The 26925-nt window shown below is 39.8% G+C and overlaps 1 protein-coding gene across 4 annotated transcripts in view; it reads left to right on the plus strand.

Moving 5' to 3' along the window:
• The first annotated feature begins 480 nt into the window (after positions 1 to 480).
• The window catches only part of IBTK (inhibitor of Bruton tyrosine kinase), a 78959-nt gene continuing 52514 nt past the window's right edge, over positions 481 to 26925 (plus strand). For all 4 annotated transcript variants that reach the window (XM_055274164.2, XM_055274165.2, XM_063637839.1 and 1 more), the window contains exons 1-8: positions 481 to 822; positions 8465 to 9140; positions 15388 to 15484; positions 17799 to 17923; positions 22355 to 22465; positions 24019 to 24189; positions 25467 to 25584; positions 26029 to 26209. In XM_055274164.2, coding sequence (XP_055130139.1) covers positions 8820 to 9140; positions 15388 to 15484; positions 17799 to 17923; positions 22355 to 22465; positions 24019 to 24189; positions 25467 to 25584; positions 26029 to 26209 — 1124 coding nt within the window. In that variant the 5' untranslated portion in view covers positions 481 to 822; positions 8465 to 8819. The remainder of the gene's footprint in view (positions 823 to 8464; positions 9141 to 15387; positions 15485 to 17798; positions 17924 to 22354; positions 22466 to 24018; positions 24190 to 25466; positions 25585 to 26028; positions 26210 to 26925) is intronic.

Consider the following 26925-nt stretch of genomic DNA (forward strand, 5'->3'; position numbering starts at 1 on the left):
AGCCTAGTGTAAGCCTGGTGTCAGGCACTGAGTGGCGTGACCCGGGTCGGCAGCTAGTCCTATGGTGGTGATCTAAGAGGGCAGTGACGCCTTCTGACCGAGGGAGTGACTGCCAGATAATCCGGGTGTATGGCGATCCAGAGAGGGGTGAGGCTGGGTTCACGGAGACTACACCTTTGGCTTTGCAGTAACCCCACTGCTAAGGCCATGGGAGGAAACTCTTCTGTGCAAGACGCCTATGCACTTGGCTTCTGCTGCGTAGTGACCGGGTGTCCAAGGCATCCTGCCACGTCTCCTTCTCCACTCGGGTTTAGCCTCCCCTCCGAGTCTCCAGCTGCCTGGAGAGACGTTTCTAAGTAGGAGATGGCTGGCCTGGAAAGGGACACTCCCATCACCGTTGTTGGCCTAGAGTCCCCCGCTGCGGCCTTTTTCTTTTCCCCGCCCCTGGCCTGAGTCAGCGGCCCCAAGGCCGGCGAGGTCAAGCTTCCTTGGGGCGCCAGGGAAAAGGCCATGGTAGAGGTACTGCCACGCGAAACCTTCTGGGCAGGCACCAGCCAATCATCAAGAGACATACAGGAGCCCCAGCCAACCAGCGCCCGCCTTATTACTGAGCACCGCCCGCTCGGGCCCTTCCTCCACATCCCCGTTCCCGATTCCTGTAGTAGCGGCTGTATTGCAGCCGCCTGCCGAACTGACCCGGGTCTGGGGACCGGCCCCTCTGGCGCCGTTCGGTTTCTCTTATTGCCTTCACTGAGGATGAGTCCCTGTGTGGCTCTGTGTGGACCCCGCGGAATCCACCCGCGCAGTTTCATCTAGCGACTGGTGAGGGAGGGCTTGGCCGCTGCCCGACCGTGCGGTGCGGCTTCCCTTCAGCCCGGGGGCAGGGGGAGAGTATTCGCCTTCCGGAGGGTGCGGGTGGCTGCGGGTGGCTGCGGACGGCGGCACGGGGGGACCGTGGGGAGGGGACTCTGTGGCCCCGAGGCTGCCGGGCTTCGCGCGAGGCGGCGCGGAGAGGGCCGAGTGGCCAGGGTCCCTACCGCCCCCCTCAGCTAATGAATGGCCTGTCCCGGCGATGCGCTACGCTCCTGTCCTGCCTGACACACCCTCCAGCGACATTGCATTCCTAGTTGTGATAGTTGTGTAGTGTCACTTTCCTTCGAGTCTTGGATTTGAAGCCATTCCTGTGGGCGCTCATGTTCCTTATCCCCTTCCTGGAGTCACAAGTTTGAGTCCACTCTGGGGATACTGACTCTCGGGAAGCAGGTCGTGAAATCTGATAAGTGGACATTGACTGCTATGTAAAAAGGAACCGATTCTTTTTGGAGGGTTGGGGGTTGAGAGAGACAGAGAAGACAGGCCATTTGTTTTTGTAACAGGCAGAGCTGTCTGGCTCAAAGAGTTTTAGTTCAGCTGCGAATTAGGTAACACAGGCCGTCCTTGACTCCAGTTTTCCAACGTAGTTCATAAAACTTGACTGTGTTAGCGAGAGATTCATGTAGCATCTTTTAACTTATGCCTCGAAGTAGGCCATTTGAAATTTATCAGAAATACTGAAAGGATATGACTTTTGTGAGTGGTAATGTTTCAGTGACCATAAAATGGTGTAAATTCACAGGCTTGCCAGCCCCCTCTTGATCATTTCTCTTCTTGTATTTTGAATTCCCTGACTTTTATTTGTTTTAGAAATTGAGGCAAGGTAGATGAGGACAAAACTGATTTCTAAAAATAATTGTATTTGCAAATATTTGCAGAAGCTTTAGTCAAACCAGAGTTTACTTCAAGAAATTTTTTTAGGCCGGGCACAGTGGCTTATGCCTGTAATCCCAACTACTGGGGAGGCTGAGAATTGCTTGAACCGGGGAGGTGGAGGTTGCAGTGAGCCGAGATCGCACCACTGCACTCCATCCTGGGCGACTGAGTGTGGCACCATCTCAAAAAAAAAAAAAAAAAAAAAAAAAAATGCCTGTAATCCCAGCAGTCTGGGAGGCCAAAGTGGGTGGATCACTTGAGGTCAGGAGTTCGAGGCCAACCTGATGAAACCCCGTCTCTACCAAAAATACAAAAAAATTAGCCAGGCATGGTGATGTGTGCCTGTAATCCCAGCTACTTGGGAGGCTGAGGCAGAATCGTTTGAGTCTCTAGCTGCCCTACCAAACTGCTTTTGAATTCAATTATTTTGAATTGAATTCCATGGTACTTTTTTCTACTACACTATACTAGTTTCACTGAAATTTTTCTAACTGCCTTTTGGGAGAGCAGTTTGGTAGCATAGAATAGGTAGGATCAAGAGTACTTTTCTGTCGGTATTATTTTAGGTAGGCTTTTTAAACTTTCACATGAATTTCCTCATCAGAAAATGAAAGTGATCATATTTACAGGGGCAATAATAAGGCTGAAATAAGGATTATATTTATGTAGAGCACTATGTATAATGTATAAAACAAAATTTCACCTATAATTTTTGTGTGTTTGTTCCATTGTTTAGTTTTGTTTTGCTTTACTCACTTCCAAAGTTTTGACCCCTTACACTTCTTTCTAGTTTCCCTATCTGTTCTCCAAGCCAGAAACCTGGGAATTACCACCACATCTTGTCAATTCAAGATCCTAAGTATGTCTTTGGATTGCCTGCCCTTTTTTCTTTTTTTTTTTTTTTAATCTCTAAGGAAAGGCACATAAGGCTGTTCAAAATCCTGTCTATCCTTGTATGTATCTTAGGCCTCACTTCTTTCTGTCTTCTGAATTATTTAGAAATTTTGGAATGGACCAAGATGATTCTAGTTCTTTTATATTTACTATCCCTTCTGCTTCAAATGTGCTCTCACCCAGAATTTATCAGGCCAACGCATATGGTACTCTTTTTTTTTTTTTTAGAAGTCTTGCTCAGTTGCTCAGGCTGGAGTGCAGTTGCATGATCTCAGCTCTCTGCAGCCTTGACTGACCAGTTTTAATTGATCCTCCCACCTCAGCCTCCAGAGTAGTTGGGACTACAGGGATGTGCCACTACGCCTAATTTTTGTATTTTTTTTTTTGTAGAGATGGGTTTCACCATGTTGCCCAGGCTGATTTCAAAGTCCTGGGCTCAAGTGATTTGCCTGTCTCAGCCTCCCAAAGTATTGGGACTACAGGCATGAGCCACTGTGCCTGGACAGTACTCATCTTTTAAGTCTTAGTTTATACATAGTTTATATATCTCCTGGAGAAAGTCTTCCCTGGACCCCTCTTCTGCACTCCCTGTTCCTACGTGTCACTTGTTTTATCTTGGCCATAAGTTTATAATTATGATATGTTTTAGTTACTTGCCTAAATAAAATTACTCTTTTCTACCAAACTGTGACCCTTTGATAATAGGAACTGTGTAATAGATCGTAAGTTTTGTTCAGTTAGTACATATGTTAAACTAGCTATGCATCCACCTGAGTGTTATCCATGAACCTGTATTTTATTTTATCTAAAATATTTAGGTCCTAATTATTTTTGTATTCCCAATGCCTTGTGACCTACTGTGGGTGCGCTGAAGAAGACAGTGTAGCGTAGCAGAAATAGCATGGACCTCATCATTAAACAGATCTGTATTTGAAGTCTGACTCCCTCTTTTCTTGGTGGTATGATTTGGGTGGTTTACTTGACTGGTCTGATGTAAAGCATTCCGTATGTATTAGGTCTTTAAATGCTTATTTCCTTTGCTTTCCTCCCCTTCATTAAGCAGTTTTTGAATGCATAGATAAGAAGTACAATAGGCATTGGAAATACGGGCCTGGAGTTTAGGGCAAATATGTGAGCAAGAGACAGATTTGGGGATTTATAATCATGTGTACGGTAGAGTTAAAAGCATGAAAAGGATTGAAACTATCAGGGAGAATATGAAGTAGAGGACGGAGGATCATTTGAGAGAAGCCCAGTTTGAAGGACAGGGGAAGCGATAATGCCCTAGGACGAAGTGGTTAAGAGAGAGAGCCCATGCTTAAATGTTTCTGCGACTTCCTGCCCTTCCTGGATCTCTTAGACTCCTTAAGGGAATGAGGTTTTAAAGACATAAAAGCAGGGAAGGCAAGTAAGAATTGAAAATATCTAAAACTGTTTGGTAATTTGGAAGTCATTAGTAACTTTAGCAATAATGGTTTCTTTGGAGAAGTGTGGTAACAGTGATAATGAAGCTCAAACATGAATTTTGGAATTAAAATTTGTTACCTTTTTATGACTGAAGAATTAATAGTAATGAAAACTATTATTTGTTGAATGCATATTTAGTGCCAGGTACCATTTAGGTAGTTTCACTTATCATTATAGGAACCATGTGAAGTCCGTGGATTGTTTCTATTTTCAGATGAAGAAACGACTTGGAGAGATTATGTCATTTTTTAGTTATATAACTGATAACAGCTGACATTGCTATATTCGAATCTATATATGTAAAACTCTAAGAAATCCTAGCTCTTAATCGCTTCCATGTTTATGTTCGTAGTATTCTGTAGGTGCTGCTTTCTCTATATGATAGTATGGAATGACTTTTTAACATTCTTTTTTTCCCCTTTAAATGTTTACATTATATATACTAATAAATTAGGGAATTCTTTTCTGTTGTATCTTAATTCTTTAATGTAAGGTTTGAGTGATTCACCAATAAGTAGTTCCATCCAGGTATTAGGCATACACTGAAAATACAAACGTGGGATTTTAGAGCTTTAAAAGAATGAAATTAACTGGATGAACTATTTTGCCACATGCAGTAAATAGTCCCTACTTATCCAAGGACACATTCTAAAACCCCCAGTGATGCCTGAAACTGCAGAGAGTACTGAACCCTATATATGCTATGTTTTTACAATTTGCTAACCAAGAGGGCTACTCAGTGACTGTGGAGTTGGTAGCATGTACAGTATGGCAACGCTGGACAAATGTATGATTCATGTCTCAGGTGAGGTGGAGTGGTTTGGAATGGGACGCTATGAGATTTCATCGTACTGCTCAGAATGGCGTGCAATTTAAAACATAAATTGTTTAGTTCCAAAATTTTCATTTAATATTTTTGGACTATGGTTGATTGTGGGTAATAGAAACCACAGAAAGCAAATGGATAATGGGGAACTACTGTATCATGCTTTCCATTTTTAACCTTTTAAAGTACTTGACGATTGGTACCTTTTTTTCTCTTTGCTACCACACACTTTTTTTTTTTTTTTTTTGAGACAGAGTCTCTCTGTCGCCCAGGCTGGAGTGCAGTGGCACGATCTCAGCTCACTGCAAGCTCCGCCTCCCGGGTTCACGCCATTCTCCTGCTTCAGCCTCCTGAGTAGCTGGGACTACAGGCGCCCGCCACCACACCCGGCTAATTTTTTGTATTTTTAGTAGAGACGGGGTTTCACCGTGTTAGCCAGGTTGGTCTCGATATCCTGACCTCGTGATCTGCCCGCCTCGGCCTCCCAAAGTGCTGGGATTACAGGCATGAGCCACTGTGCCCGGCTTTTTTTTTGTTTTGTTTTGTTTTTGAGACAGAGTCTCGCTTTGTCACCAGGCTGGAGTGCAGTGGCATGATCTCGGCTCACTGCAGCCTCCACCTTCTGGGTTCAAGCGTTTCTCCTGCCTCAGCCTCCCAAGTAGCTGGGATTACAGGCGTGCGCCCAGCTAATTTTTGTATTTTTAGTAGAGACGGGGTTTCACCGTATTAGCCAGGATGGTCTCAATCTCTTGACCTCGTGATTCACCCGCCTTGGCCTCCCAAAGTGCTGGGTTTACAGGCGTGAGCCACCGTGCCCGGCTTTTTTTTTTTTTTTTTTTTTTTTTTTTTTTTTTTTTTCAGACAGAGTCTCGCTCTGTTGCCCAGGCTGGAGTGCAGTGGCGCGATCTCGGCTCACTGCAAGCTCTGCCTCCCGGGTTCACGCCATTCTCCTGCCTCAGCCTCTCTGAGTAGCTGGGACTACAGGCGCCCGCCACCACGCCCGGCTAATTTTTTGTATTTTTTTTTTTTTTAGTAGAGACGGGGTTTCACCGTGGTCTCGATCTTCTGACCTCGTGATCCGCCCGCCTCGGCCTCCCAAAGTGCTGGGATTACAAGCGTGAGCCACCGCGCCTGGCCGTTTTGTTTTGTTTTTGGGACACAGTCTCGCTTTGTCACCAGGCTGGAGTGCAGTGGCGGGATCTCGGCAGACTGCAGCCTCCACCACCTGGGTTCAAGCGTTTCTCCTGCCTCAGCCTCTCAAGTAGCTGGGATTACAGGAGTGCGCCCAGCTAATCTTTGTATTTTTAGTAGAGACAGGGTTTCACCATCTTGGCCAGGATTGTCTTGATCTCTTGACCTCATGGTCCGCCCACCCTGGCTCCCAAAGTGCTGGGATTACAGACGTGAGCCACCGTGCCCGGCCCCCAAACACATTTTTATTTGTTTTATCTTGTTCTTTTTGTTGTTGTTGTTCAAATCAACGTTTTAAGGGGGAGATGATTTTTATGAGGACTATATCAAATTACAGAATGTATAGATTAGTAGAACAGATCTGGAGCTATTAAGTTGGTGCAAAAGTAATTGCGGGTTTTGCCATTAAAAATAACATCTGTTACTTTTAGAGGGTTGGTTGTTGTGTTGGTGGTGGTGATATAGTTTTAGGGGGTATAGGTTTGGGATTGGATTCTTAAAAGTAATTGCCATTAATTTGTTTTGTTTTGATACAGAGGCTGGAGTGCATGGTGTGATCTTGGTTCACCACAAACTCTGCCTCCCGGGTTCAAGCGATTCTCCTGCCACAGCCTCCGGAGTAGCTGGGATTACAGGCATGTGCCACCACGCCCGGCTAATTTTGTATGTTTTTTTTTTTTTTTTGAGATGGAGTCTCGCTCTGTCACCCAGGCTGGAGTGCAGTGGCGCGATCTCGGCTCACTGCAAGCTCCGCCTCCCGGGTTCACGCCATTCTCCTGCCTCAGCCTCTCCGAGTAGCTGGGACTACAGGCGCCCGCCACCACGCCCGGCTAATTTTTTTGTATTTTTTAGTAGAGACGGGGTTTCACCGTGGTCTCGATCTCCTGACCTCGTGATCCGCCCGCCTCGGCCTCCCAAAGTGCTGGGATTACAAGCGTGAGCCACCGCGCCCGGCCTAATTTTGTATTTTTAGTAGAGACAGGGTTTCTCCATGTTGGTCAGGCTGGTCTCAAACTCTCGACCTCAGGTGATCTGCCCGCCTCGGCCTCCCAAAGTGCTGGGATTACAAGCGTGAGCCACTACGCCTGGCCATTGCCATTACTTTTACTAACAAAATCTGCAACTACTTTTGTACCAACCTAACAGAGAGGATTATAATCATCTAATTTCCAGGTGGAGAAATCAAAGTAGTTAAGATCAGAAAACTAGTTAGATCTCAGATTTCTGACTCCTGGTGTGGTATGAAGTGGGATTGGAAAAATACAGATTTAGAGTATTTCATACTTCCGTCTGACGCATAGAAGTTTTCCCTATACATATAGTAAACTCATGTATGTCCTTCTAAATAGTCTTCTTATAGCCGATTTTCTCTGCTCCCAAAGACTACACAATAACGAAGATCTAAAAGACCATATATATTGAGGCAAATTTTTCTCCTTTTGTCTTTAAACTTTTTAATGTAATTTTTGAACTATTGAATTAATCTTTTATGACTTTTGGATTTCAGATCCTACTTAGAAAGGTGTTTTGTACTTTGTGATTATAAAAAAAAGAGTCTTTTGTATTTTCATCCAGTGCTTTTGTAGTTTCGTTTTTTTGTTTGCCTTTGAACCATCTAGAATTTATATTGGTATAAGATATAAAGTAAGTACAGTATCTAAAGTTGTTTTTTAAAGATAGCTATCCAGTTGTTTTAATACCTTTGTTTAATTATCATCTCTTCATATGATGAAGGACTTTTCAGGTAGAGGTAACAATATTAACACAGTGCCTGGGTACTTAGTAAAAACGGAATAACTGATGAGAGTGTTGGTTATTGGTGTGTTGGTGGTGATGGTATAGTTTTAGGGGGTATAGGTTTGGGATGGGATTCTTAGAAAGATGGTAGATTTAAGCATATTCATAGCTTGTGGGGACATAACTAGTAGAGTGTAAAAATATAGCATAGAAGGAATGAAGGACTGGAAAGAAAGAGAGAAACTCCAGAGTACAACCAATATGGGTTAACTTTAAACATGAGAGTGGAAAAATGGAGTAAGGATGACTGATAAAAATATAGGTACCATAAATGTGAAAGGTCGATAGATTTAAGAAAAAAAAGGAATTAACCTGTTTATGCCAGAGGTTGCAAATGTATTTTGTGAAAAATCAGACCTTGGCGATGACCTTGAGCATTAGGATATAAATAACTCCCGCAAGCTTAGTGTTCCAGTAATGGAACACTAAGCATAAATGGGTTAAGGGCATCTAAATATGGAGGTAGTTGTGTTCTAAAGTACTCAAGGAGAGTGAGAGACAGATTTTGAATTTTTATTTTCTCTTCTCTTTCTCTTATAGGTCACCCTTGCAATTATGGATATTTAAAAGGATCAGACAGTGTGGAGGGGGAGTTCCCCTCCTCACTCCCCCTTGGTGCTTGACTCCAGGAATAATTTATAAACTGGAATTTTTTTAAATGAAGAACTTGTATTTGATATGAACTTTATAGAGCTATTTATAATTTTTTTGATTTAAGTGCCAAAAAATTGTATAAAGAGATATAGTTTTATACTATTGTCATGAGGATTTAAATTATCCTAAAAAGGTAATTTATTCTCAGTAACTTCCTCAATAACACCTTTGTGTCCTGGCTTTTTCATTTTTTAAAATTAGTTTTCACGATTCCAAAGTAAGTGGTATAAAAACAATTAGGATGAATTCACCCATGCCTGACTGCACATCAAAGTGTCGATCCCTGAAGCATGCTTTGGATGTCCTTTCTGTGGTAACAAAGGGGAGCGAAAACCAGATTAAGGCCTTTCTCTCCAGTCATTGTTACAATGCTGCAACTATCAAGGATGTTTTTGGCAGGAATGCCCTCCACCTTGTTTCCTCCTGTGGAAAGAAAGGAGTGTTAGATTGGCTTATTCAGAAAGGAGTGGATCTGTTGGTGAAAGACAAAGAGTCTGGATGGACAGCATTGCACAGAAGCATTTTTTATGGACATATTGATTGTGTTTGGTCTCTATTGAAGGTAAGTGTCATTTGTTTATTTTAAACGTATTTAGTCCGGAATATGTTTTTCTTAATCATTTTCATGCATTCTACATGCTTTTTGGAAAATATTTGCATTTTTTCTTACTTGTTTGCTATCTCTTACTACTGTAACTGATCTTTGGAATTAAAACTCTATATATCCTTTTACTTAACTTTTTTGTGATGTAAAATTTTAAACATTTATCAAAGCTTACTATATATAATGAACTGTTGGCCAATTTTGTGTTATTTGTACATCTCATAATATTTTGAACTAAATCCCATACATCATTTAATAAGTATTATACATTATTAAAAGAAATATTTTACATTAAGTAAGCAAAATTTATTTGCACAAGAATGATTTATGAATCGGGCAGCTTTCAGAACTAGAAGAGGCTCAGAGAGCTGTGCTGCAGCCTGAGCAGTGAGCTTTTATAGGCTGATGCAGAAGAAAGACAAAGAAAATACATTTAATTGGTTAGAGTGGAAAGACCCTAGTTAGAGGTTAGTTGGTGGTTTCTGATTGGTAAAGACTTTAGTTTCATTTTACTGTTTACTGGCTGTCTGTTTACTTATGGATGAACTTAAAGTGCTAGAGCTGCTGCAGTCTAATGGCATCTCAATTAGTATTTTTGTAACAATATCTTTTAGTATTTTAAAATGATTTATTCTTAAATAACTATATTATTAACTTTATTTATTATTATTTTTTTTGAGGTGGAGTCTCACTCTGTTGCCCAGGCTGGAGTGCAGTGGCCCCTGATCTCGGCTCACTGCAAGCTCCGCCTCCCGGGTTCACGCCATTCTCCTGCCTCAGCCTCCCAAGTAGCTGGGACTACAGGTGTCCACTACGACACCCGGCTAATTTTTTGTATTTTTTTAGTAGAGATGGGATTTCACCGTGTTAGCCAGGATGGTCTCGATCTCCTGACCTTGTGATCCACCCACCTCGGCCTCCCAAAGTGCTGGGATTACAGGCGTGAGCCACCATGCACGGCCTATTATTAACTTTAAAAGGGCACTAGTTGTTGAACATTATTTAGGAATTGTGTTTTTGAGTAGTATGTTTCATTTCTTGTTTAGTTAACATACGGTGTTTATAAGCTCTAAAGAAACTGGTGAGGCCAGGTGTGGTGGCTCATGCTGTAATCCTAGCACTTTGGAGGCCAAAGTGGGTCGATCACTTGAGTTTATGAGTTCAAGACAAGCCTGGCCAACATAGTAAAACACCATCTCTACTAAAAATACAAAAATTAGCTGGGTGTAGTGGCATGTGCTTGTAGTCTTAGCTACTTGGGAGGCTGAGGCATGAGAATCAGTTGAGCCCAGGAGGCAGAAGTTGCAGTTTGCCAAGATCGTGTCACTGCACTCCAGCCTAGGTGACAGAGTGAGACTCTGTCTCAAAAAAAGAAATTGATGGCCAGGCGCGGTGGCTCATGCCTGTAATCTCAGCACTCTTGGAGGCAAAGGCAGGTGGATCACCTGAGATCAGGAGTTCAAAACCAGCCTGGCCAACATGGTGAAGCCCTGTCTCATCTAAAAATACAAAAATTATTAGCTGGGTATGGTGGCACACGCCTGTAATCCTGGCTACTTGGGAGGCTGAGGCAGGAGAATCACTTGAACCCGGGAAGCGGTGGTTGCTGTAAGCTGAGATTGCACCACTGTACTTCAGCCTGGGCAACCGAGGAAGACTCCGTCTCAAAAAAAAAAAAATCATTAAAATTGTTTAATTTATATAAAATTTTCTTTCTAGTAGATTAGGTGTGTTGTATTGAATAGGCAAATAATAAAGCGTTTGAGATACACCCTAATGTCATTTCACTAATGAATGCAAATTAGAAACTCACTGTCAGAAGTCATGAGTTTTAAATTTAACAATTTTATTTTATTTCATTTTATTTTATTATTATTATTTTTTGCGATGGAGTCTCGCTTTGTCACCCAGGCTGGAGTGCAGTGGTGTGATCTCCGCTCACTGCAACCTCCACCTCCCAGGTTCAAGCAATTCTCCTGCCCCAGCCTTCCCAGTACCTGAGATTACAGGCATGTGCCACCATGCCCGGCTTATTTTTGTATTTTTAGTAGAGATAGGGTTTCCCCATGTTGGCCAGGCTGGTCTTGAACTCCTAATCTCAAGTGATCCACCTGCCTCAGCCTCCCAAAGTGCAGGGATTACAGGCATAAGCCACCATGTCCGGCCTTAAATTTAACAGTTTTTTTTGGATAGGGATTTTGTCATGTTTGTGGAGGACCTGGAGAAGAAAAAAACAGTTCTGGTCCTTAAGGAACTTCTGGTCAAATTCAGAAGCTTACCTTCAGTGTCTTCATTTAATTTTGACTTAAAAAATATTTCTGTATTGGCTTTTATGTAGTAACGTTTACTGATCAGAATAATTTTTATTATATAGTAATAGTAAAATATTCTTTTGTGGAGTTAAACTCCCTACTGATCTTCTACTATTGCTACTACTGTCACTACTACTACTACTACTATTACTACTACTACTACTATCTTCTACTACTACTACTATTACTACTACTACTACTATCTTCTACTACTACTGCTGCTGCTGCTGCTGCTGCTGCTGTTGCTGCTGCTGCTGCTGCTGCTACTGCTACTTCTTACTGAATCATCGTGGACAAATTATTAAATCTTGAACTTCAGTTTTATCTATAAAAAGAGAATAATAATAGCACTTTCCTTATTTTTTTTTTTTTTCCCCAGGGACTATCCATGAAGAAAAGCATTTTTAAGTTTGTTAATGGTAGAGCAGATTCCTCTTATATCTGAAACCTTGGGGTATCTGTTTAATTCCCTTATTGTCATTATAGGGAAAGCTAGGTTAGTAAGAGTTAAAGCGTCTGTCAGCTCCATTCTTACCCTTTTCCATCTGTAAAACTTTGGGTTTTTTTTTCAGTTTCTGCTGGAAAGTTGGATGACTGCCAACCCTGTTGAGTTTGAGAAGGTCCCTGGGTTTGGGTTTCCTGCCGTCCTAGGGGTTGCCATTTAGGTGTTAGCATTTAGGGCTACAGTTTGAAATAGTTATGGTCTGGACTGAATTTTGGTCCTTTCCTCCCTGTGAGATTTTATTGCTGCATCGAAATCCTCAATCACTCTAACCACCTTGGCTAATAGAAGCCAGGAAATTGTGCCGTTGCCACCTTGCCCTTAGCTTGACTGTCTTATTGGCATCAGAGCTGTGCTGATCAGTGATAGATATATAACAGTGGATGTATTCCACTGATGGTTTTCCCCTAAATCCTGTATTAACCATTCAGCATTCTCATGTTGGTAGGCTGTCTGCTTTTGTTCAGCATATTTTTTTACTTTGACCTTCCAACACTTCTTTAATTGGAAGGGGTGCAGTGATAGGTGTATTCATGTCAGTTCTGTCCCTGATGCCAGCTGTAGCACTTCAGGTATTATGGATTATCAGGAAGAAACCACACACATTTTAATGAATTTGCATTTGATAAAACTTTACAGCTATAACATTTGTAAATTGCACAGTAAATTGTCAGTTTCTTATTGCCAAAGATATAAAACCTTAGCAGAAACTTGTTGCCTACAAAAAGCTGGAATAGAGACAGATAGATTATCTTATGCAGCTTTTTTGGGGCTTCTTGATTCCATGACAGGATGCATGGCTGGTAAAGACTGTTTATGCTTGTGGAGTCCTGCTGTATCTGTTGTTGCTAAACTATTGCTCTTTTATACTGGTGGTTTACTTACTATTCTGGAAGAACTTGCTTTAATTTTTCCCATTTGTAAATAGAAGACTTAACAGAATCATAGATTATATGGATTAAATAATATACTGTCTGTGAGGTATTTGAAACAAATATTTTTTGAGTGCCTGATATGTGCCAGGCAGTAATCCAGGGCTAGGGATATTGCAGTGAACAAGACAGAATCCCTTCTTTGTTTAAGTTTTTATTCTACTAGGGGGAGATAAACCAAAACCAAAACCAAGCAATTAAATTAATGAACAATGGCCGGGCACGGTGGCTCACACCTGTAATTCCAGCACTTTGGGAGGCCGAGGTGGGCAGATCACCTGAGGTCAGGAGTTCAAAAGCAGCCTGGGCAACATGGCAAAACCTCATCTCTACTAAAAATACAAAAAGTAGCTGGGCTTGGTGGCACATGCCTGTAATCCCAGCTACTGGGGAGGCTGAGGCAGGAGAATTGCTTGAATCCAGGAGATGGAGGTTGCAGTGAGCCAAGATCACGCCACTGCACTCCAGCCTGGGCAACAGAGTGAGACTCCGTCTCAAAACAAACAAACAAACAAACAAAAAACCAACAAAAATTAATGAACAAATAGGAACATGCTTGATAAATATTGATGTATTAGAGTTCTTTCTGCATGCAACTGGAACCAACTATGGTAACATAAACAAAATTTATTGAAGGGATATCAGATACCTCGCAGAATAAACAGCTCATAAACAATTAACTGTCAAATTATAAATAAGAAAAAATTCCTCTAACTAAAATAGAGTAAGTATAAACTAAATGTAATAAACTGATTTGAAATTTTATGTCTCTCCTTCCCCGGATAATTTTTTTTTGTTTTTTCGAGACAGAGTTTCACTCTTGTTGCCCAGGCTGGAGTGCAGTGTCGTGATCTCAGCTCACTGCAACCTCTGTGTCCCGGGTTCAAGTGATTCTCCTGCCTCAGCCTCCCAGGTAGCTGGGATTATAGGCATGCACCACCACACCTGACTAGTTTTTGTATTTTTACTAGAGATGGTGTTTCACCATGTTGGCCAGGCTGACGTTGAACTCCTGACCTCAGACGATTCATCTGCCCACCTCCCAAAGTGCTGGGATTATAGTCATGAGCCACTGCGCCTGGCAGAGTATGGCTCCTCAAATACAAAAGGAGTTAAATGTTTATGTTCACATGCACTCCCACACAGACACAAACCTAGAGCTAGGGACTTGTAGGGACAGTGTATGTACGGGGTATTAAAGGGGTATCAGAAATGCTTTATCATCAAAAATGTTCACATGGCCGGGAACGGTGGCTCACACCTGTAATCCCAGCACTTTAGGAGGCTGAGGCGGGCTGATCACGAGGTCAGGAGTTCGAGGCCAGCCTGGCCAACATGGTGAAACCCCATGTCTACTAAAAATACAAAAATTAGCCGGGTATGGTGGCAGGCACCTGTAATCCCAGCTACTCGGGAGGCTGAGTCAGGAGAATTGTTTGAACCTGGGAGGTGGAGGTTGCAGTGAGCTGAGATCGTGCCATTGCACTCCAGCCTGGGCGACAAGGCGAGATTCTGTCCCCCCTGCAAAAAAAAGTTCACATGTAGTTAATTTTTATTTAAAATGTTAATTTTTTATTTCTTCACATTTTCTGGTCCTTCCTTATTCCAGCAAGAGTCAGATATGTGATTTTTCTTAATTATTCTCTGCAGTATGTGAGAGAAAAATGTGTGTGAATATGAGAGATAATTGTTATTAAATTTTTTTTTCATTGTATTTATGGGGTTGATTATCTGACTTTTTTTTTTTTTTTTTTTTTTTTTTTGAGACGGAGTCTTTCTCTGTCCCCCAGGCTGGAGTGCACTGGCACGATCTCGGCTCACTGCAAGCTCCACCTCTCGGGTTCACGCCATTCTCCTGCCTCAGCCTCCTGAGTAGCTGGGATTACAGGCGCCCGCCACCACGCCCAGCTAATTTTTTGTATTTTTAGTAGAGACGGGGTTTCACCGTGTTAGCCAGGATGGTCTCGATCTCCTGACCTCGTGATCCGCCCGCCTCGGCCTCCCAAAGTGCTGGGATTACAGGCTTGAGCCACCGCGCCCGGCCTGATTATCTGACTTTTTGATACATAAGGATAGGAAGTCCGCCAGGTGTGGTGGCTCAGCCTGTAATCCCAGCAATTTGGGAGGCCAAAGCAGGTGGATCACCTGAGGTCAGGAGGTCGAGACCATCCTGACGAACATGGAGAAACCCCGTCTCTACTAAAAATACAGAATTAGCTGGGCATGGTGGTGGATGCCTATAATCCCAGCTACTTGGGAGGCTGAGGCAAGAGAATCACTTGAACCTGGGAGGTGGAGGTTGCGGTGAGCCGAGATTGTGCCATTGCACCACTCCAGCCTGGGCAACAAGAGCGAAATTCTGTCTCAAAAAAAAAGAATAATAAAATAGGAAGTTACTGGTTATAGGTAATTGATTATATATATATATATATATTTATGTATTTTTTTGTTTGTTTTAGCATGGTGTTAGTCTGTATATTCAAGATAAAGAAGGCTTGTCAGCTTTGGATCTTGTAATGAAGGATAGACCAACTCATGTAGTATTCAAGAATACTGGTAAGAAAATTTCACAAATGGGCTGGGCACTGCAGCTCACACCTGTAATCCCAGCAATTTGGTAGGCTGAGGCAGGCGGATCACTTGAAGTCAGGAGTTCGAGAATACTGGTAAGAAAATTTCACAAATGGGCTGGGCGCTGCAGCTCACACCTGTAATCCCAGCAGTTTGGTAGACCGAGGCAGGCAGATCACTTGAGGTCAGGAGTTCGAGCCTGACCAACATGGTACAACCCTGTCTCTACTAAGAATACAAGAATTAGCCCGGCGTGATGGCAGGCGATCCTAGCTACAGGCAATCCTGGCTCCTCTAGGCAATCTTAGGGGCTGAGGCAGGAGTATTGCTTGAACCTGGGAGGCAGAGGTTGCAGTGAGTTGAGATCTTGCCACTGCACTCTAGCCTGGATGATAGAGCTAGACTTTGTCTCAAAAAAAAAAAAAAAAAAGAAAAAAAATTTACAAATGTATTCCATTAAGGTGCAGCTTAGCTTAGAAAATTTTAATGAAATTTTATTCTTCTTAAAGTAGTGGGGAAATTTTTTTGTGTGTGGCTATCTGCAAAGAAATTTTACTTTGGTATATGTTGGATATTTTTTGTTTCATATTCAGAACAATTTTATTTTGCATTTTAAAATTTCAATCCATATTTATGTCTGTGTAAAAGTACAATCTAAAATGGGAGGACTGTTATAATTGTAACTACTGTAAAGTAATTGATATATACTCAGAAAGTAACATCAGCATTGAGGTAGAAGGAAAAAGGAATGGAAATTTTTATTCCTTTTGTTATTTTTGAGATAGGGTCTCTGGAAATTATCATTATTTTTGTGGTTGTTGTTGAGATAGGGTCTCGCTTTGTCAGTCAGGCTGGAGTGCAGTGGCATGAACACGGCTCATTGCAGCTTCAACCTTCTGAACTTAAGCCATCCTCTCACTTCAGCCCTCCTAGTAGCTGGGAATATAGACCCATGCCACAATGCCCAGTTAATTTTTTTTTTTTTTTGAGACAGTTTCGCTCTTGTTGTCCAGGCTGGAGTGCAATGGCGCGATCTTGGCTCACCGCAACTTCCGCCTCCCGGGTTCAAGCTGAGAGGCTGTCTTCTCTCAGCCTCCTGAGTAGCTGGGATTACAGGCATGAGCCACCACACCCGGCTAATTTTGTATTTTTAGTAGAGATGCGGTTTCTTCATGTTGGTCAGGTTGGTCTTGAACTCCTGACGTCAGGTGATCCGTCTGCCTCGGTCTCCCAAAGTGCTGGGATTACAGGCATGAGCCACTGCATGCGGCCAATTTTTGCATTTTTTTATAGAGATGAGGTTTTGCCACGTTGACCAGGGTAATCTGGAACTCCTGGACTCAAGTGATCCTCCCGCCTCGGCCTCAAAGTGCTGGGATTACAGGCGTGAGCCACTGTGCCCGGCTCCAATTACTTTTTAATTCACACATTCTCAGTTTCACTTATCCCTCCAGTTTGTTTGCTCTTTGAGATTTGGAAGTGGGAATTGGCAGAAAAGAAAAGATTTAATTGGGGCACTGTATAGTTTGCATTTAACTAGTGAGGAAGCTGAGTAAGGACACATTCTGTATTTCTGTTTCTACCCTGTATACTGCATTGCAGGTAACAGTGATAATTCCATTCTAAGACTTTATTCATCTTCTAAAATAAAAATGAAGATTTATATCTTGAACTTAGCTGTGATTTGTATTCCAGTTTAATGGGCTTTACCCTAATCACTAGTGTGATTTCGTGTCTATGAAAAACAAAGTATTGAAAGTTAGTGTTCCTGTACAAAGAGTAATATCACATTTGCTACATTTAGAACCTTTGTCTGTATGGATTAATAATATCTTACATTTGATATAGTTCTATATATTATTTTCATGGAAACTAAGTAGATATGGCCGGTGGTGTTTTACTCATTTGTCAGTTAAACTTTAGCTGCTAAAGATACAAGAAATAGCCTGGGCAGAGTGGCTCATGCCTGTAATCCTAGCACTTTGGGGGGCCGAAGTGGGAGGATCACTTGAGCCCGTGAGGTGAAGACCAGGCTGGGCAACATAGTGAGACCTTGTCTCAATTATTAAAAAAAAAAAAAAAAAAAAAAAAGAAAAGAAGCAAGGAACAAATGTTTGATTGCTTGCATCGAGACAGGCCTGTACTATGATTTGGATTTTCTATTTCTAGAATTACCTAATATCACATTAATATATTCATTCACAAAAGAGTGTTGGCATCTTTCTAAATATTGTAGTTAAATTAGTTCTTATATTTGTTTTAAAATATAAAAAAGTATAAAAACTAATTTTTATTTTAGATCCTACAGATGTTTATACTTGGGGCGATAATACAAATTTTACCCTGGGTCATGGAAGCCAGAATAGCAAACATCATCCAGAGTTGGTGGATCTGTTCTCCAGGAGTGGGATTTATATCAAGCAGGTATTTTCAAGTACAATCTATATACTTTTAGAGATGAGAAAGAACTTTTGTATTTGATTGTTCAGCTTTTCATGTGGATTACATAACTTTGTTTGAGGTACAGTAACATTTTTAAATAAGGAAATCAATCAATAAAACTTTGCTAATTTTATTTTAGATCTTGTTAGCCTTAATTATATTTAGACTTTGTAAAATACCCTAAAATATATTTGTGCAATTAGTGTTAGAAATTAGAAAATGTTATACAGACAGTAGTTTAATTTAAGAGGGTAGAGCTTCTCTTGATTTTCTAGCTTTTCTATTTAACAAACATTAAAATTCTGTAAGCTGTTTCTCCAGTGAATTTGTTGCTGAAGCTCAGTGTTATTTTTGATAAGTGAACAACAGTTCTTTTTTTTTTGGTGGCATTAAAACATAAAATAATTTCAATTTAGAAAACAACATACTTCTTGCAATTTTTTGTAACGAAATAATGTTTTTAGGTTCCAAGCTATTTATCATGAAGAGAATATGTTTAATCTGATGTGAAGTTGGATGACGCAGTCTGGAAAGGCTATAGAGTTTTTTAACTGAGGGTCTGGTAAACTGCCAGCCATTCTATTTAATTATTTGTATTCACACTGACAAGCAATAAATAATTAAATGTCTAAGTCTCTGTTCTCAGATTGGATAGTAGATAGGACTAAAATTTCATCACTTATGGAGACAGATAAGCAATGTTTTGGAAGTGTGGGGTTCAAAAATTTGCCCTTAGATGCTTAGGCATGAGTGATGCTTTTTGTGAACCTGATTTCTTAAACGTAAGTAATTATAAAATTTTAATAGATAACAATTGTAAAGATTTGGTCTGTGGTCTTATATCCTTATAATGCATGATATCTTCTACTTCCCTAGATACAGCTACTGTTGACAAATCTTTCTGTATTACATTGTGTATACGTGTGTATGTATGTGTATCTCTAGCCCCAGTCTTTCTCTTGAACTTTATTTCAGTTGTACTGTGGGTATTCTTTCAAGATATTTAAATTTAGAACGTCTGAAGTGTTATTTTTGCCACTCCTAAACTACCCTATTCAATTTTTAATGTAAATCTCAATTTCTAAATCCTGAAGATGATACCTCAGAGCATGTCTATTTAGTTGTTTTCTGTCTCATGAACCTAGGTGCCATGTCCTTTTCAAGCTCTTTTTTTGGACAGTGACAACAGTGTCCTAATTTGACTTTTTGGCTCCATTCATTTCAACCCCGATAATATTCTTCTCCAGAATTATTTGTCTTAAAAAAGAGCTAATTATGTATTTATCTGCTAAGTCACCTTTGGATAAAGTCCAAACTCTGTGGCTTGGAATGTAAGAACTTTTTCAGTCTTCCTAAATTACCATTTCAACTTATATTTCCTACAACTTCCTAGTTATATTCTTTCTGCATTTTGAAGTTCATAAAACTTCTTTGATCCAGAATATGAGCTTGGAGTGTTTTTATCACTATAGTACTGGCTCTTTCCAACTTTCACCTATTATTTGTATATGACATACATAACAACACTTAGCTTATATCCTGAGATTGAATTCTTAGACAGTTTTTACAGCTACTTTGACAACATATCCCTAGTTTGCCCAGGACAGTTCTGGTTTATGATTATTTTCCTAGTGTAATTGTTAGTATCCCCTTTCATTCTCAAAAATATTTGCATGATAAATTATATGACCACTATATTTAGGGCTCCATAGAACACTATTTTTCAAACTAAAAGTCACAACCTAATGCATCACAACCAGCAATTGAACAAAAAAAGCAACAGAATCCTTAAACTCTAGAGAATATTAAATTTTGAGAGAACAGAAATAAAAGCCCATATAGGAATGAAAAGTGGCTAGAGAAGTAGGGAGTAGAATGGTATCATGAAAGCTAATATTCTTGTGGGTCATCTATGTAGACCTGGAGGGAACTTAGGATAATGAAAGGACTTGTGATGGGCAAGAATCAAGCTTGGCATCCAAGTCTTTAGTGAATGTGAAGGGGGTGAGCAAGATGGTGAGAAATCAGAGCAGGGGCAGCAAGTATACAAGCTGCTCACACCTAGTCTAGAGCTTTTTGCAGATGTGCTAGTCAAATTTTTTTTTTTTTTTTTCATGCTGAGCTTGAGTGGGTCCTCAGACTCCTCCTTAAAATGATAATCCAACCATTAGCAGTCACTAATGATTGATTGGAATTGTGGCACAAGAAAGACACCTGTTTTTCCTTTTCTGAGGTAGTACATAATATACCTCTGTTTCATGAGCTGTTATGGAGCAGGGATTTTAAAGACAAGAGTGAAGGAATCATGATGGCATTAGGAAATCAGAGGGTGATTGAAATGTCTGATCCTAAGAAATACATAGTTTGGAATATTTGAGCATATTCCATTTGCCAGGGTTGTGAGTGAACTAGTGTACTCAAAGAGAAAGCCACATTTCAGGTAAGGCAAGGCAGTGGGCATGTTTTGTGAAGGTATTAAGGATCTAAGGGATTTTATTTACCACAGAATGAGGGTGAAACAAGCACAGTGGATAGGTTTGAAGGAAAGAAATCAGTATAAATTTCAGTCAGGGAAGAGAAGCAAGTATGGGAATATTAACTGAGTACCAGTTATATAGAGAGCCCCATTTGTTATTGAAAAGGGGCTGATTCTGTTTTATACAGTACCAAATGAATTAACTACCATGAGACAGATTATTAATGTTAGTATTATATATTCCAGATAATTAAAGTGAAAATCCATGCTCAGTTCTCATTTAAAACTTCAAGGGTTTTAGGCTGGGCGTGGTAGCTCATACCTGTAATCTCAGCACTTTGGGAGGTCAAGGCAGGCAGATCACGAGGTCAGGAGATCGAGACCATCCTGGCTAACACAGTGAAACCCCATCTCTACCAAAAATACAAAAAATTAGCCAGGCGTGGTGGCGGGCACCTGTAGTCCCAGCTACTCGGGAGGCTGAGGCAGGAGAATGGCGTGAACCCGGGAGGCAGAACTTGCAGTGAACCGAGATTGCGCCACTGCACTCCAGCGTGGGCGACAGAGCAAGACTCCGTCTCAAAAAAAAAAAAATTCTGGGGTTTAAAAGTTGGATGACTTAAAACTGTCTAGTATTGCAACTGTTGTTTAGTAGTAGAAGTCAGCAGTTGTAGGATGGCATTCTAATATTGAATATAAAATTGAATGAAATGTATTCTTTCTTATTTCATAAAATGAATTTCACTGACAACTTGTAAATTTAAAATACAAATTTGGATTTTGTTTTTAAACTTTTTAGGTATTTGTGGTACAGCTAAATGAGATAATAATCTTTGCATTACTTTTTTATTTGATAGCTATATTGTGCTTACAAAATTCCGAGCGGTCTAGGGTATGTGTAAATATTTAGAGCTTGTTTGGCTTATAATTTTTTTGTTTTCCAAAGGACCTTGACTTTCTGGAAATGATTTTAGGGTTTCTTTATTTCTTACTCATCTTTTTATATCCTAAGTTAGAAATATTTGCAGATGTTGTAAGAAATATAAATGCAACCAATCTTTAAAAATGAGAAGATTTTAAAAATATTATTAAGGTAAAGTGAGTATAATGAATATCAGAGCTTGGAAAATAGCAAAATGTGGCCTGGGGTTAGATATGTAAATATATATATATTTAAAACTGCTGATGGTTTCCTGTTATTGTGTTCTGCTGAGGCAGTTCAACTGTTTCAATATCTTTGTCTTCTGTAGTATGTGAATAGTAAGTCTGTGTATCGGGGCAAGGGAGGGTACTGAGATTGAGGCAGATAAGGAAAAAGGAAGTGGGAAAGGAAAGAGAAAAACTTGAAAATAAATATAAAATTATCCATTAAAATAATTATAAATGTATATTAAAGACATATTGATAAAACTAGAGATAAAGAAAAGGACATACTGCCCCCCACGCCGTGTATAAATGGCTTTATTGTTTTTTAAAAACACTCTGAAGATGTTTCTATTATTTTTATTTTTATTTTCTATTATTTTTATTAGTACCATATATCACTATTTGGTAATCTTTATGCTTCCTGTTGCACTCTGCTCATTTCTTACTGTTTGATATTTCATGAAATTGGAAAACAATTGGCTACTAATTTTTGGAATTGAAGATTTAAAATTATATTTTCCTTTGGGTAATCTCTTCTGTGGGTAACACATGCTTAATTCTTTCTTTCTTCTTTTTTTTCATGTCAATGTTTTTAGACATAATTTTAAAACAAAGCATATATATCTTTTATTTTTATTACAGAAAACTTAAAATGTGGAAATTAAAGTCTTATAAATTCCCCTTGTATCCATTATCCTGTTTAAACAATTAACAATATTCTATTTCTTTTTCATAAAGTAAAGGATATTTTATTCAGAGAAGTTTAATAATATTCTCTTGTTTTCCCTTAGGTGGTGCTTTGTAAATTTCACTCCGTGTTTCTGTCTCAGAAAGGGCAGGTTTATACCTGTGGTCATGGTCCTGGAGGGCGATTAGGACATGGAGATGAACAGACATGCTTGGTAATTGAAATGTCATTACACTATTTAGATAACTTTAGAAAAATGCTGATGAGCTGAAAGATTTAGTTAACTAAATTTTTTTTTCAACTGTAAGGACAAAATAATACATCAATTGATAATAGATTTAAAAAAATCTGTTTCCTGGTATATCATGTTCAAATTAAGGATTTACATACAATGCAAAAGGATTAAAAAAAGTAATACTTTGCTTGTAGCAAATACTGAGTCAGGACCGTTACATAATCTTTAAAATGTTTCTAGAGATGAAATAAAAGAAGGCAGACTAGGCCGGGCGCAGTGGCTTACGCCTGTAATCCCACCACTTTGGGAGGCCGAAGCAGGTGGATCACCTGAGGTCGGGAGTTCGAGACCGGCCTGACCAACATGGAGAAACCCTGTCTCTATTAAAAATACAAAATTAGCTGGGCATGGTGGTGCATGCCTGTAATCCCAGCTACTTGGGAGGCTGAGGCAGGAGAATTGCTTGAACCTGGGAGGCAGAGGTTGCGGTGAGCCAAGATTGTGCCATTGCACTCCAGCCTGAGCAACAAGAGCAAAACTCCGTCTCAACAAACAAACAAACAAAAAACAAAAAAACAAAAAAGAAGGCAGACTAATTGTAAAACACTTTTCCTGAAGTGGTTCTGGTTTTTGTTTTTAACTTCTCTTTAAGATTTCTGTGGTCTAAAAATTGAGCCAGTATTTTCATTATATAGTCACAAAATTGATATTTGTGCTACTGAAACTTAGTGCTAATTAGAAGAGACCTAGTACATTACCTATCAAAAAATTGGTTCGCTAGGTTATTTTAAGATGTTTTTTGTGGGGACTTCTGGTATACTTATCTATTAAATGGTGCTTTTAAAAAGAGGGAAAGCTATAATGATAATAGCTTTCATTTTTGAAGGTTTATTTTGTTCCAAGCATTGTTTATGCTTTTCATATATAATTATCACCTTAAGCCTCACAACAGCCCTGTGAGGCACAGGTATTATCTTCATTTTAAGCATGATGATGACACTAATAATAGCAATCATTTATTGACTGATTACTGTTTTCAGATGAAGAAAATGAGGTACAGAGAGGTTAAGAAATTTGGTTTGAGATCAAATAGGTAGTGACAGAAGTAAGATTTGAACCCAGGACAGATAAATGACTCCAAAGGAATATGATACTATATGTTTGGCTATTCCCTGAAGGGACACATTGATTCTGTATTTTTGTTTTTTTCAATGTACCAGTGTATACTTTGATGAGTTCCCTTTATTCATACCAAACAAATTTGCACTTGGTAAGGGCTCAAAAATCATTTGTTGAATTGAATTATTTCACTGGAATGTCTTACTGGGCTTGTGTATTTTGCTCATAAACTTACAACCATATCCTTTTAAACTCATCTACCCTTTGCTGAAATGTAGAATTTACCTATGATAGATACAGCCATGTATCGGTCATGTCATTTCTTGTCATTTTAGATGTAGTATCATCAAATTCTATTTGCATGTCCGTATAAATGGTTAATGTAGTATACTAAAGTTGATTTTATTTTGTAGGTCCCTCGGCTTGTGGAAGGACTGAATGGTCATAACTGTTCCCAAGTGGCAGCTGCTAAGGATCATACTGTTGTATTAACTGAAGATGGTTGTGTTTATACATTTGGTCTAAACATTTTTCATCAATTAGGAATTATTCCACCACCTTCCAGTTGTAATGTACCCAGACAGGTAAGCTTTACTCTTTTAAATAATAAGGTTTTACATTTGCAATAAAACCTGTATGAACAAAAAAATGTAAGTTATTGACAGAGCAACTTATTTTATTTCTGTTATTTAACTTTATCTTCAGTGGTATATATTGTCTTTATTATTTTTTATTATTACTATTATTTTTTGAGACAGAGTCTTGCTCTGTCTCCCAGGCTGGAGTGCAGTGGTGCGATCTCAGCTGACTGCAACCTCCGCCCCTCGGGTTCAAGCGATTGTCTTGCCTCAGCCTTCTGAGTAGCTGGGATTACAGGCACACACCACCATGCCTGGCTAATTTGTTTTTTTTCGGGTATTTTTAGTAGAGACAGGGTTTTGTCATGTTGACCAGGCTGGTCTCAAACTCCTGACCTCAGGTGATCCGCCCGCCTTGGCCTCCCAAAGTGCTGGGATTACAGGCGTGAGCCACCAGCCTGTTGTCTTTATTTTTAACAGGAGAAATTAAGCATAGTATGTATTAGCATCTGTTTGGAGTAAGAAAGAAAGCACTTGGGAAATTCTGCACTTGGGAGATTAGCCACCAAACTGCATCTTTTAAGTATTCATAAGCAAAGGGAGGTCCAGATATTTTGGATTTGAAACTTAAACACTTTTTAGGCCCTCCTTAAGAAAAAATATGAAATTTATCAGTACCAAATGGGTTCATGCAAGTGAGGAACTCAGAGACTTAAGTTTTATTTGCTTCATTAAATCTGCCTCTGCACAGATATCACATGTGACAAGTTGATGTTAGGGGACATGGGTCCAAAAACCAGTATTCTTTTTTTACTGTCATGTGCACAGCCATCTCCAGAAGGTGCACAGTAGTGCACAGGACAATCGCATAACAAAAAAAAAATGTAGCCCAAAATGTCAATAGTACCACTATTGAGAGACCATGGAAATATCTAATTTAGAGGCACTGTGTTTTCTATTAAGAATGAGACTGACTGCTCTGCATATTGCTTGTTAGAAAAAGAAAAATAGCTAAAAGTGTAATAATTTGATTCTTACACCATGTCAATTTTCTATATGTTAAAACTGCTGACTGAAAGTGGCTGCATCACAATGTTTTGTGTTGCGAGAAGGATTCAGGTCTTAGTATGAGTGCTGAGATCTGTTAGTGACAACTGCCATTTGCACTTGAGTGGGCCACTAACAGCAAGTATACCATATATTTGCTAGTCTGCTGGATCTTTAAAAAATTGTACTAGGTCATAAATATATAGTAAATTGCAGTTTTATTTGTTTTTGAATAGATACAGGCAAAATATCTGAAAGGAAGGACAATCATTGGTGTTGCAGCAGGCAGGTTTCATACAGTCCTATGGACTAGAGAAGCTGTTTACACTATGGGACTAAATGGTGGACAACTGGGTAAGAAATCCTTGATGACAATATCTGGAAATTAAATTGGACTCTTTAAAAAATTATCTTTTCTTTTTAATTTTTATTGATTAGAATGGGATTATGAGTGATTTTTTTGTTTGTTTGAGACAAAGTCTCACTCTGTCATCCTAGCTGGAGTTTAGGGTGTGATCACGGCTCACTGAAGCCTTGACCTCCTGGGCTCAAACGATCCTCCCATCTCAGCCCCCCGAGTAGCTGGGATCAGAGGCCCTTACCATCGTGCTGGGCTATTTTTTGTAGAGATGGGGTTTCACCATGTTGCACAGGCTGGTCTCGAGCTCCAGGGCTCAAGGGATCTGCCCACCTTGGCCTCCCCAAGTGCTGGGATTATAGGCATGAGACACTGTGCTTGGCCAAATAGGACTCTTAAAAGAGCTATTTTGTGATTTGCTTATTTGTATCATTTTTTAGGTTGTTTGCTAGATCCCAATGGAGAAAAGTGTGTAACTGCTCCTCGTCAGGTCTCTGCCCTTCACCATAAAGACATTGCTCTGTCTTTGGTTGCTGCAAGTGATGGAGCTACAGTCTGTGTTACCACAAGGGGAGATATTTACTTACTTGCAGACTATCAGTGCAAGAAGATGGCTTCTAAGTATGTGTATTTCTGTGAAAGAAACATAACTTTAATAATAATTCAACTCTTCCAGCAAATATCTGAGTGTCAGCTTTATGCTATGTTCTATAAATGTCAAATGGAAAAAACTGAATGAGGAAAAACATCAGGAATTTTTGTCTTTTGGCATGGATCCAGTGAATATATATAAAATTTCTGTGTAAATTATAAAGCGGTGTTTCTGAATTATGTTTAATATGTAGTTAAATATGAGCTATATATTTTTTCTTTTTTTATACTTTAGGTGCACAGAAATAGATTAATCATAATTCTTGATTCGTGACACTCTCATCATTGGTTCCTGTATAGCCTTTTTTACATTATACATTTATTTATCTTTAGAATATAATCATATATCGTGAGCCCTCTAACCAGGCTTAGTGTTTATAACTGATAAGTATATTTTTTAAAAAACATGTTATTATAGAATGCAGTAAAGTAGCAGTTGGTTGACTAGTCAAGTCAAAGCAGAGAATCATAAAGTTTTTTTTTTTTTTTTTTTTTTTTTAAATTGAGACAGGTTCTCGCTCTGTAGCCCAGGCTAGTCTTGACCTCCTGGGTTCAGCGTCCCTCCTGTCTCAGCCTCCCAAAGTGCTGGGATTACAGGTGTGAGCCACTGCGCCCAGCCTCATAAAGTTTTAAGTATGGGTGGGTGTACCAACTGGAATTCTCTGTCTTTTCATATAAACCATACT

Source organism: Symphalangus syndactylus, chromosome 4 (assembly GCF_028878055.3).
Source record: "Symphalangus syndactylus isolate Jambi chromosome 4, NHGRI_mSymSyn1-v2.1_pri, whole genome shotgun sequence".
NCBI lineage: Eukaryota > Metazoa > Chordata > Mammalia > Primates > Hylobatidae > Symphalangus > Symphalangus syndactylus.